Source organism: Augochlora pura, chromosome 10, assembly GCF_028453695.1.
Source record: "Augochlora pura isolate Apur16 chromosome 10, APUR_v2.2.1, whole genome shotgun sequence".
In the NCBI taxonomy this organism is placed as follows: domain Eukaryota; kingdom Metazoa; phylum Arthropoda; class Insecta; order Hymenoptera; family Halictidae; genus Augochlora; species Augochlora pura.
In genome coordinates, this window is record NC_135781.1 from 28,365,876 (window position 1) to 28,377,428 (window position 11,553).

Sequence of the window (11,553 nt, forward strand, 5' to 3'; positions counted from 1 at the left end):
TAACATGAACCGATTGGAACATATATTTTAACCTCGAAGTGTTTAAATGTACACTACATATTACATGTTTTTCAAATATGTTCCTTTAAAACAGACATGTGGGATAACATTTAAATAGAATCATTTTTTAAATCATGAGAAGCGGGTACAAAGATATACAAATGCGTTTCTGTCTTATAAGCTAATTATTATTAATTACGGTAATGGCCAAAATTGAAGATATAACAGTTAATGCATTTTTGAAAATGTGGTTGAATGTTTTATTTAAAAAATTACGTTAAAAGAATCATGAATTAAGAAATGCAGTTTGAAAAACTAATGTTAAAAACTTATTAAAAACTCATCTTAAAACAACGTAATACTCTTCTTATTTCACACGTAAAAGGCGGTAAAATCGAATGTGTCGTTATAATATAATATTTACAATTTTAGTTACTTAACTTTAGCCATTATATTAACAAATTATTTTCTAGTGCGATTATACATACAACACATTGAATTTCGTAAAATTTCTATAAACTGTAAGGAAAGTAGGTATACATTGATTGCAATGCACAATGCGTATCTATGGACGCTATTGTAATTCGATGAAAATGGAAGATTTGTGACAATTATATTTACAATGTATATCATCTACAACTGTGCTATTCATCATGGCAAACATAAATATATAATTCACTCTAAAACTTTGTTGAATTTTCAATCTATTTGTATCAGTTTTAAATGAAATACAATTGTATAGTAGTGTACGTCAAATGAAATTAAATCTGATTAAAAGTTTCAATAATTCTTAAACATTTTTAATTATGTTTGTCGCTTGTACGAGTCCAAGACAAATAGGTCTGCATATCAGTAGTGAAAGCAAAATACGAAAATCGTAAATACTTTTTAAATGACTCCAGTTAAAAAAAATGTGTACCTCTTTTCTATATTTCAATTGCTATTATCTTCATTATTCATAAGAGCCTAATTTCTTTAATACACTAAGACCTTTCTCTTCGTACTCTTCTCTGGTTATCCACGCTGAATCTCGATCCTTTGTTATTTCTGCTAATACAGCACCACCCATAAAAACCATGTCCTTACGTCTAGGAGAATCTTCGATTTTTATCTTAAATTTCTAGAAACATATTAAGAGGTATAAATAAAATCCACATGTTGCAATAGAACTTGAATGAAGCGACTTTTTTATAATTACATTTAATTTTGAGGTATCATTCTTTAATACTCTTTGTAAATAAAGCTGTTTAATTTCCCTTTCAAGTCTAGATGGAAGCCCTGGATACATTGTGCTACCACCACTTAAAACAATATGTTTATACAATTCACTCCTTATATCGATGTCAGCCGCTTGAATAGTGCTGAATACTAATTCAGCAATTCCCTGAGCTTCAATGTTGATTAAATGTGGTTGGAACAATGCTTCAGGCGCTGCAAATCTTTCACCGCCTACTTTTATTACTCTTCCATCAGGAAGCTACAAAATTTTGGGCTAGAATAAAATGTAAATTTATATTTTCTGAATTTGTAACAATTTTTACTCACAGTATAGGACTCAACCAAGACTGTGGTCTCAAGTGCTAACTTTTCCTCGGTTTCAATATTGTAACCAATGTAACATAATTTTTCCTTCATCATTCTAACTGTCTCGAAGTCAGCTGAATGATTAAAAGCATATCCACGTAACAAAAGAAGCTTTATTAAATACATTGTAATGTCTCGGCCAGCTATATCTAACCGTCGAGTAAGATGAGGTAAAGCATACTCTTCGAAAACAGGACATATATGAGTGACTCCATCCCCAGAATCTACTACAACTCCACTAATCAACCCTTGAGCATATAACGTAAGTACTGCTTGAATTGCAATGAATGTCCCAGCAAACCCATACTTTTCGAACATTACCTAAAATCATTCCATAAAATTAGCAAGTAATTATATATTAAGTATTACTGAAAATATTTGTATATGTGACACTGTGATTTACCTCGATCATTTTTTCTCTATTTGTGATAGGATTCATTGGTGGTTCCGTTAATAAGATCTTGCACTCCCTTGGATTGATATTCATTTTTTCTTTTCCAAATGTGTAGTCCCAAACATGACACATGTCCTCCCAATTCCTGCCAAGTGTATTAACAAATTAGTGATGTATAGTGCATACACATCAGACAAAGACTTTCATACACACCTAACAATTCCATTTTGCATTGGATAACTAATTTCTAACATAGATCGAAGTTTGCTTGCTTCATCTCCAACCATTAAATCCTGTGATAGTAAATTACAATGACTTAAAAATCATTATGTGTCCTGTACATATGTTCATGTTTAGTTAACATAAATTGTTAGTATTTAAATAATTCAACAAATCATTCTAAAATCTTATATATTATGTTATGTGAATATGCATAACTAAAAAGACAAAGTACTTCCATCTGCATACGAAATAATTTTTCTTATAATTCCTATTGTGAAGAATTGTTTACTAATAGGTACATTACCTTTCTTCTTTTAACATTCACATAGTCGCTTGGATAGTATATTTTATCAGTAAGAAAAAAAAATTTAAAAACTACAGAGACCCTATTAATAGATGAGTAAAGATTTTAGTTTTTTAAGCACTGATGTAGTACCGACAATTGTACATATTAGCATCAAAAAATGCAAGAAACTTACAGGCATGTTAAGTACATCCTACGAGAGCAAGTGTAAGCACACAAATATATTAGATAGTTATCAAAAATACAATATATACACAAACCCACACACAATAAATATAAATTGTATCAGCTTTGTAGTCACTTTTGTCTTTCTTATAATGGATAACAAAGCAGTAACCAATTATGTGGTGGGGAAATTTACCACAAATGATTGAAATAGAAAGATTAATTAAATTTGAATACAAACTATCATATCCTAGTAGTTTTAAAAATAATTTCCATCTTACTTTTTGTATCTACACTCCATTCTGATATTTGTGTTAGCGAAAAGGGTTAGCAAGTCAAACTTTATTTACATCAGTGGACAAATGCATGGATTATTTTCAATCAAATTTTAACATTGAAGCACACCGCATAATGTGAATTGACTTACACGAATACAATATTCTTGCTGAAAATTAAGCGAGTTATTAATATATTGCTTGAAGATTATTAACTATGCAAAGTTTTCCATAGCAAGAAGCTACTTCTGAGTTTATCAATAAAAATGAGGAGAGATTCAACTTTAAGAGTATCCTCACAAAAGTGCAGAATTAAAGTTCATTATCTTGATTAATAAAGTTATACAATATTTTTGTGAAATACAAGAAACATATACTAAATTTAAAGCAACCAAATTTTGTCCACAAATCATATTTACAATTGATTGGCAAATAAGAAAACAAAATTATGACAAATATTCTAATTTCTTTTTACACTTGAATAGTTGAAAAATTTACCTTGACGTCAATGTCTCCTATCTTATTGACTGCTCTGATTATAGGACGCCCGACCATTGATGGAAATATATGTGCTGGAAAATTGGCTCCCGCATATCCACATTTAACAAACTACAAATAAAGGATCATTATGTATATAATGTAAATTATTAATTTGTTAGAAATCAACAGTTGTTAATGCTTTAGCTTCAGCCAGTTACCTAATAGTATTGTAAAAATTAAGGAAGAATGGAAAATATCTTGATTAATACTATCACAACAATAACAATTGGACCTCCTTTTTTTATCACCCTGTATAAATTAATAGCTTCTTTCGAGACCATTATTTAAAAGGCAATGATTCAACTTTTTTTAAATATAAAGTATATTGATAAATTTGCGGTAACTAAAGCATTAATAAGTCTCAAAGACAAATACACGAAAAATCGACATGAAGAGAAATCGCAAGGGATGAAATCGTATAACCTTACCCCTGTTCCGTTATCGCAAACAATGATCTTTCTGCCTTTGCTATCCATGTTTTTTACTGTAATTACTAAAACTGATCCTTTTTGTTTCTCGTGTTAAATGATATTAAACATTACACATTCCACAAAATGACTAATTGTTACGGGTTTTAGGGCGTTACCGGCATGACGTTTTTGGAAGCAACGGACGTGTGAAGTCAGATTTTCAGTTCCTTCAGAACGACAAATTTTTTTACTTTCTGGTGGATTAGATTGATATTTACGAGTTGTAAATAGTTCTCTTTTGAGGCGATATCGCCCGTACCACACACTGTACGAATTGATAGCACAAATCACTGATTTTCACCGTAAGCTCCTATCGTATACTAGGTTCGTTTCTTTAAGTCTGACACGCAATCGTCAAAGCTCGATTGGCTGAACAATATGTATCTCTTCCAAACGCTTCGTTGTTATCAATTTTTGTTAGTTACATACGTAGATACTTATATTCACAGATAAAATGTTTCCGTTTCCATTTAAACGCTCCACTTTTACTCGGATTTCAGCTAAATACATTCATCTGATATGTAATTGAAAAATGAGATAACACAATAGTGGTATTAAAATGCAGCTTTAGGAAGAAATTATTGCAATCTCTTTTATCCTTGAATAATTTTTTTCTAACAGTATACTTTTCTTATATCTACAATCATTCGTTTCTCATATTCGGAATAGTATAGAACAAATTTTAATTGCATTGACAAACAATGGCCGATATCACTAAACCAATTGCTTATTTAACTAGGAAAGAATCGATTTCCAGCTGTCATCGCTTGCACAGGTACCGCGATTTGTTTTGTTTTTGTATACTTGTTGCTTTATTGTTTTTCGTTTTACAGCGATAATTTGACCGAGGAGGAAAACAAAGAGGTATATGGAAAATGTAATAATTATTGGGGTCATGGACACAACTATACAGGTAAATCTTATTATTATAACAATATTTGTTACTACTCGTATTAATCTTTTTTCTTTCATTTAGTTAAAGTCACTGTACGTGGACCTGTGGATCCTATAACTGGTATGGTAATGAATTTATCCGATTTAAAATTATACATGAAAAGAGTAGTGATGGAACAGTTGGATCATAAAAACTTAGATAAAGATGTACCTTATTTTAAAAATGTTGTTTCAACTACTGAAAATGTAGCTATTTATATATTTAATGAATTAAGAAAACTAATGCCTAATCCAGCACTGTTACATGAGGTAAAAATTTATGAAACTGATAATAACATTGTTATTTATAGAGGAGAGAATCAATTGTAATGCTTCATTAATTTTCAAATAAGATATACTTTTCACATATAAGAGTACACAAATATATCACAATGTGTTTTTAATAATTATACATAAAATATTGGTCTCCTTATTCATGTATCTATATAGATTATTGTATTATAAATTGTTAAAAGTAAGTATGTAAAATATAAAATAACATATAAACATGTTCTCTAAAAGGAAAAAACTGAATCATTGAAAAAACATTCAGTAAAATACTCTTCCTTGATATCATAAATCCTATTCTTTGATAACACACTGAACAATATGCAGTAATGGTTAACATTGTCTTCATTTCAGTTCAATACTGCATCTTCTTCTTCAGTACACAAATAATATATTAGAACAATATCGAATTACGTTCATTAATAGAATAAGTGTTTTGCATGATTTATCCTAATATTGCACTTCTAAAGATAGATAATTTCTTAATATTTGTACAAAAAGTAATATCTAGAGTAGTATCACAAATTTAAACAGACATGCTATGTAAAATATATAGATGTAAAATATATATAAATACTTCTTTGTAAAAACACTGATATAAAGTTAAGTCATTTGAATAAGCAAAGTAAATAACATACTTCCAAATATCTGCCTTTTCTTTTTTCTTTCTGCCTTCAAAATTAAGATTCTTGCTTGATAAATGCAAAACAGCCTTCTTAATTTTAATATTGATACTTATATATTTGTATTTGTATCTAGCTTAACGTAACTCCTAATTGTTACATATGGTATGCCAAGTTCAAAGTCATCTTTTGGCCAGTATTTTAACACTGGTGATTGATGTGGTTTCTCATCCTTTACAGAAAAATAAGCGAAAAGTACAGCTGCTGTGTAACTTGCAATGAAAATAAATAAATGCCAAAGTGCATGTAAATAAGGAAAGTTTAAATTCAACCAGGTATCACAGAATAATCGATCATTTAACCAGCAAGCAACTGCTAGCAGCCAAACAGCCCCACATCTTAAACCCAGTCTATAAACCCTCATTGACTTGGTCCTTAAAAATCATTATGAAATGTTATAATATAATGTCATATTATTTTATAAAGTCTTTTTATATGTAAATGATTTACCTTTTTAATTCAACTATCATAAAGCCAAATGCTGGTATACCAAGACTCATCAATGCAAATGCATTTATTGCAGGATGTATAAATGATAAACCAGTTGCAATAAGAGTTGGTAGCATTGCACAAATAGAAAGAAGTTTCCTATCATTGTGTAAAATGTTTGGGAAATATCTTCTTGGGAAAAACATACAGAAACCTGCCATGTATACCCATAAAATGGCTAGTTCATCTAACAATTGCCCTATTACAACAATACAAAAAATATCTTAGCTACCTTCATTGTCCTTGTCTTTATGATAATGAATTACTCACCTATGAGAGACAAGGTAGCGTGAAAGTATGCGCTACTCAAACCAACTATCATTAACAAAAACCAAATTACATGAATTCCAGGATTCACGAATCTTCCATAATCTCTGAACAGGTGCATAAGAATAGGAGGAAGCAATAAAAACACCAAATTACTCAACTGTAAATAAGATACAATTTAACTTATTCAATTAACATTGTTATATTTCATTATTTCCTAAAGAAATATACTGAGTATTTTAATTTTTTGTGCAATACAAACCGTATTCATAAATTCTGCGATACTAGAAGAAATACTATAATTACGTTCGCACCAGTCCACTGGCGAACTGCCAGCCTCAAATGGTTTCCACATGTCGAGGTTTATTTATTATTACTGTGTCACTCGATTATAAAAACCACGAACATCTGAGAACAGATAGATTTTCATATTTGAATCGTTAAAACAATTTTAACCATATCAATTGTCTGGATAAGAACTCACAAAGAAAACCAGAACAAAGAAACGTCCCAAACGTTTTTCACACGATATTAATAGTTTAGGATGTTTCGTATAAATATTTTGATACGCAATAACGATTTCTATTATATGGAATGAAGATGTCTCATATCTATTGCAATACGTTGCACAATGAATTATTAAAATGCAATTTATTCGCGGGCAAACACAAGTGTTCGTATTTTTATCAGCACTGACAGCGTCACATTTACAGAACTTACACACCAATACATGTTACTTGCTATATACTATTGAAGACTGCTGTGTAAATGTCAGTGACACAAAATATTGCTTCTCAGAAGATCTTTCTTTAAACAAAATGTCTGAAAAATGTATTTAAGAATGATAACTTTGGAGCGAATCTAGAATTTAAAGTAAAAAGCTAACGTAAATTTTTACGTTATAATAATTTTCACACTACGCATGTACATATTAATTTTATTTCTTATGTTGGAGCAAATGATTCTTACCAGTTTTGTTATATCAGATAATGAAGAATTAGGCAAGAATCATTAATAGTATAGCGCCATAACATATAAAACGGTAAAATGTCCAAACTTATAGCTAATTAGTTTTTATTTCTTCCCGTAGATCGCTCCACGTACCATTTCTGCTTCACATTTGAAAAAAGCGCCATTTCATCTAGTAGTAAAAGGACCAACAGCTACAGAACAGGTGATTGAATACAAGGACTTCGACACATTTTTCTATGCTTTCACGTTAATGACATTATAGCAATTACTACTTTTCAGCAGCTTTTGAGGCTTTTCAATTAGCCTCTTTTTTTCTTTGGCAAATCGCCTGATGAACCTAGAACCTTACACGTACATCGCAGCTAACTGGCTTGTACATTTCCCCACCATTTTATTATGCTTCCAGATTCGTGCAAGTACTGTAGAAAGAGAACGAGGTACGAAGAACAGAAACAGAACGATATTCACCCAATTTTATGTACGGTTGTGCACGCGGATAGGAAACCTAGTTTGCCTTACTTTGCCATGCCTGCGGCCTTACTCTTTCCCGCGTATTCGATCAGTTGACGCGCCATCTAAGACACGCGCCGTGAAATTCTATTTATGAACGAGTTCCAACTTTCATATAAATGAAATTTGTTGCGTCTAGCGTATTTACGAAAGCTGTTGAATGTACTTTAAGATAAATATGTTCCGTGGAAATGTTTTGACAAATTTACAGGATTTAGATAAAGTTATCATTGTATTGTTGTGAATCCGACAATTAAAAGTTGTCAATGATACTGCTCAACTTGGGGTTAAGCTTATGAAGGAATATAATAGTGAACAATATTACAAATTGTTCGCGACGCGGACAATGCTTGCGCAAGTCTCAGAGCCTCGTAGATCTCAATATACGACGTTTTATCAATTGGAATGAGGATCAAAATGTGATACCCATACTTACGCCCGGTTGGACACTCCCCTCCTGCGCCCGCCTCCCTCACTCAGTGAGTGGTTTAAGGATGACTTACATGCTGAAAAGCCATAAGGAAAAATGCTCCGTTGTTGCAGGAGGGTGCCACCTATGGATGCCAATGCCGCTTAATAATTCGCCAAATATGAGATAAACGTTTGGACTTACCCGAGAGATTATCGAACTTCGCGCCGCGTGCTTCTAATGACTTGCCAACCGAACAGATGCGCGGAAAAAGTAAGACTGTAAGCATGGTAGAGTGAGAGAAGCTCCATCGGTGTGACTTGCTCCACATGCAGTTATGCTGATTTTTCCTCTTGTTTGCTCTCTGTTCTCCCTCCTTTTCTTTGACTGTCTCATCAGTAAATTACTAACCAATCAAAACAAAAAAATTTCTATATTAACACTCGCTAACAAATCAAGCTGCGGCCTGGAGGTGTGCAAGAACAGGACTCATTACTGTATTACGAACTGCATACAAAGGGTGTCATTGCATAGATGTCGTATGCATGTGTGTACATCACGACGACGATAACAGGGTCGTCTAAAACAGGCACGTTAACAATTTTGTTGCCGTTTCAATGTATTCATAACCAGAAGAATTATGAATACGTTACAGAATGTCCAATTCTTATATTTGATTTATATATATAAAATGAGAAAAAGAATGAAACTTAGAAAATAGGGAATTATATTTTAGTTGCCCCAGTTGTTTCCAAATTTAATACGTTACTGGTCTGTGTGGAGGAGTGGGAACGACAGTGGGGTCCGTCGTAAAAAATGGCTTTACTCGCGAGAAACGTCTGCAAATTATTTTCGCAGGTAACGCAAATTCAATTGAAATAAAGAATTTCTGTTGTTCATACAATTGTTAAAACTTTCTGGATTCCGTCAGATTGAAATATCATCAAGTTTTATGCAACAATTTGTTCAATGGAGTAATACGTGAATATGAAGAGTACACCAATGGTTAACGCAAGGACATTATACATGAATTTCTTTTGCTTAAAGACATATGAAAATTTTCTAGTTTAGCTGTAACATTAATTTTTCGAGACGTTTTGGTAAATTTTTTATTGAAAATAAGGAATTTTTACTTCAAATTCAATTAAGAAGATCGATAAAACGAATGACTTCAGTGATTCTGTTATTCAATCGTTATAAATATAGCTTTTTAATGCGGAATGAATGATTCGACTATATGATCGAGAAATGATATTTATAAGACAATAACAAATATTTTTATTTACAGACTGCCCAAAAGGGATCTATTAGGGCACTGCATGTAGGAGCAGTACGCCAACAAGACACTGTATGTATTTAAGTATGTGTAACAAATAATTAGATATATCATTTAATTAAAATAATTACCATTTTAGGCAATTGAACAAGAAGGAAAAGTAAAATGTACCCTCATACCAGGAGATGGTGTTGGACCAGAATTAGTGGTCGCAGTGCAAAGTGTTTTCAAAGCAGCCAATGTACCGGTTGAATTTGAACCATATTTCCTTTCAGAAGTAAATCCAACATTAAGTGCACCACTTGAACAGGTGTCCAATAGTATTGCAAGAAACCGTGTATGCTTGAAGGTGTCTACATATTTAAATTATTTATTGGATAACCTTAACAATAATATTATAAATTAATAGTTAACATTAACTATTCTTCAACAGGGAATTCTAGCAACACCAGACCACTCCATGACTGGAGAGCTCCAAACGTTGAATATGAAACTACGTAAAAGTCTGGACTTGTATTCAAATGTAGTACATGTAAAATCTCTGCCTGGAGTTAAATGTCGTCATAAGAATGTTGATTGTATTATCATCAGAGAACAAACGGAAGGGGAATATTCTGCGTTGGAGCATGAATCTGTGAAAGGAGTGGTAGAATGTTTGAAAATAGTCACTGCCGTTAAAAGTCAAAGAATAGCAAAATTTGCGTTTGATTATGCCATGAAACACAGTCGCAAGAAGGTCACTTGCGTTCATAAAGCTAATATAATGAAACTTGGTGATGGTCTATTCTTAAAATCATGTCAAGAAATAGCCAAATTATATCCTAGGTAGCTACACATCTTATTTTTACAATCTGTGATTTACTTATTATAGTTTAACAATCATGTTCTTTTATTTGCAGGGTAACATTTGAAACAATGATTGTGGACAACTGTACCATGCAGATGGTATCTAATCCACATCAGTTCGATGTAATGGTATTACCAAATTTGTATGGTAATATTGTAGACAACCTTGCATCTGGACTTGTCGGCGGTGCTGGTGTAGTAGCGGGTGCCAGTTATAGTCCTGAATGTGTTGTTTTTGAACCGGTAAGAATGCATTTAATATACAGAATTGTAACAGCATGCTTTAAATTATACGAAATATAATAACAATTAATTTGCAATTTAGGGTGCGAGGCACACTTATTCAGAGGCTGTTGGTAAAAATGTTGCAAATCCTACTGCCATGCTTCTTTGCGCAGTAAAACTTCTGCGTCACGTTAACTTGTTACGCTATGCTGAACAAATTAGGGATGCGTTGAACCACGTCTTGAACGATGGAAAAGTTTTGACAAAAGATTTAGGCGGACAAAGTTCTACAACAGATTTTACGAACGCTGTAATAGCTTATCTTCGTTAAATCGTTACTATTGTATGATCTCTGTTAATGTCAGACTCGTGTAACATAGAATGTTATAGAATAGGCACATTGTGCTCTCTGTGCATTATAAAAAAAGGTAAATACGATCATGTCGAATTGTACAGTATTATCTGAACACAAACTGTACCTAACTTACCTGTTTTAAGTCAACATATTATTTAAGTCGAGTGTATTCTGTCAACAGAATTGATACTAATTCAATCTGTGTTGTATTTATGATCGAAATTGTATTTGTTAGACAACAGTGTACCAGTCGTATGATAACAATGTAATACTCAAATTGTACAGTAATAAATTGTATTACCTTGTATTAATCTTAATACACTTAGTAGTACAACCTTATTTATTT

The 11,553-nt window shown here is 32.0% G+C and overlaps 4 protein-coding genes across 11 annotated transcripts; 2 read left to right on the forward strand and 2 right to left on the reverse strand.

Annotated features, from left to right (window-relative positions):
- Positions 1-104: 104 nt before the first annotated feature.
- Positions 105-4,322, reverse strand: Arp2 (Actin-related protein 2). 3 transcript variants are annotated; one of them, XM_078191609.1, is made up of 8 exons: positions 3,913-4,322; positions 3,443-3,553; positions 2,680-2,697; positions 2,192-2,271; positions 1,988-2,123; positions 1,546-1,905; positions 1,199-1,477; positions 105-1,120 (listed from the first exon to the last, which is right to left on the reverse strand). In XM_078191609.1, the coding sequence occupies exons 1-8, from the start codon at positions 3,958-3,960 to the stop codon at positions 953-955; spliced, it is 1,200 nt and encodes a 399-aa protein (XP_078047735.1). In that variant the 5' UTR covers positions 3,961-4,322; the 3' UTR covers positions 105-952. The 3 variants fall into 3 exon arrangements, with proteins under 3 accessions (XP_078047735.1, XP_078047733.1, XP_078047736.1); XM_078191607.1 differs by lacking the exon at positions 2,680-2,697 and adding an exon at positions 3,097-3,114; XM_078191610.1 differs by lacking the exon at positions 2,680-2,697.
- On the forward strand, positions 4,320-5,306 carry Purple (6-pyruvoyl tetrahydrobiopterin synthase purple). Of its 3 annotated transcripts, none has more exons than XM_078191615.1 (4): positions 4,320-4,370; positions 4,694-4,729; positions 4,788-4,867; positions 4,931-5,306. In XM_078191615.1, the coding sequence occupies exons 1-4, from the start codon at positions 4,333-4,335 to the stop codon at positions 5,215-5,217; spliced, it is 441 nt and encodes a 146-aa protein (XP_078047741.1). In that variant the 5' UTR covers positions 4,320-4,332; the 3' UTR covers positions 5,218-5,306. The 3 variants fall into 3 exon arrangements, with proteins under 3 accessions (XP_078047741.1, XP_078047742.1, XP_078047740.1); XM_078191616.1 differs by lacking the exon at positions 4,320-4,370 and adding an exon at positions 4,404-4,475; XM_078191614.1 differs by lacking the exon at positions 4,320-4,370 and having other exon boundaries at positions 4,487-4,729.
- On the reverse strand, positions 5,225-8,971 carry Bwa (alkaline ceramidase). Of its 4 annotated transcripts, none has more exons than XR_013494888.1 (6): positions 7,099-7,502; positions 6,877-7,022; positions 6,618-6,774; positions 6,309-6,546; positions 5,814-6,232; positions 5,225-5,548 (listed from the first exon to the last, which is right to left on the reverse strand). XR_013494888.1 is itself a non-coding variant. In XM_078191612.1 (6 exons), the coding sequence occupies exons 3-6, from the start codon at positions 6,967-6,969 to the stop codon at positions 5,911-5,913; spliced, it is 810 nt and encodes a 269-aa protein (XP_078047738.1). In that variant the 5' UTR covers positions 6,970-7,022; positions 8,533-8,650; positions 8,710-8,971; the 3' UTR covers positions 5,225-5,910. The 4 variants fall into 4 exon arrangements, 3 of the variants coding, with proteins under 3 accessions (XP_078047738.1, XP_078047739.1, XP_078047737.1); XM_078191612.1 differs by lacking the exon at positions 7,099-7,502 and adding exons at positions 8,533-8,650; positions 8,710-8,971 and having other exon boundaries at positions 5,225-6,232; XM_078191613.1 differs by lacking the exon at positions 7,099-7,502 and adding an exon at positions 7,584-7,634 and having other exon boundaries at positions 5,225-6,232.
- Positions 8,972-9,275: 304 nt separating this feature from the next.
- On the forward strand, positions 9,276-11,529 carry Idh3b (isocitrate dehydrogenase [NAD] subunit beta, mitochondrial). Its single transcript, XM_078192839.1, has 6 exons — positions 9,276-9,363; positions 9,794-9,853; positions 9,921-10,130; positions 10,215-10,606; positions 10,681-10,870; positions 10,953-11,529. The coding sequence occupies exons 1-6, from the start codon at positions 9,322-9,324 to the stop codon at positions 11,181-11,183; spliced, it is 1,125 nt and encodes a 374-aa protein (XP_078048965.1). The 5' UTR covers positions 9,276-9,321; the 3' UTR covers positions 11,184-11,529.
- The last annotated feature ends 24 nt before the right edge of the window (positions 11,530-11,553 follow it).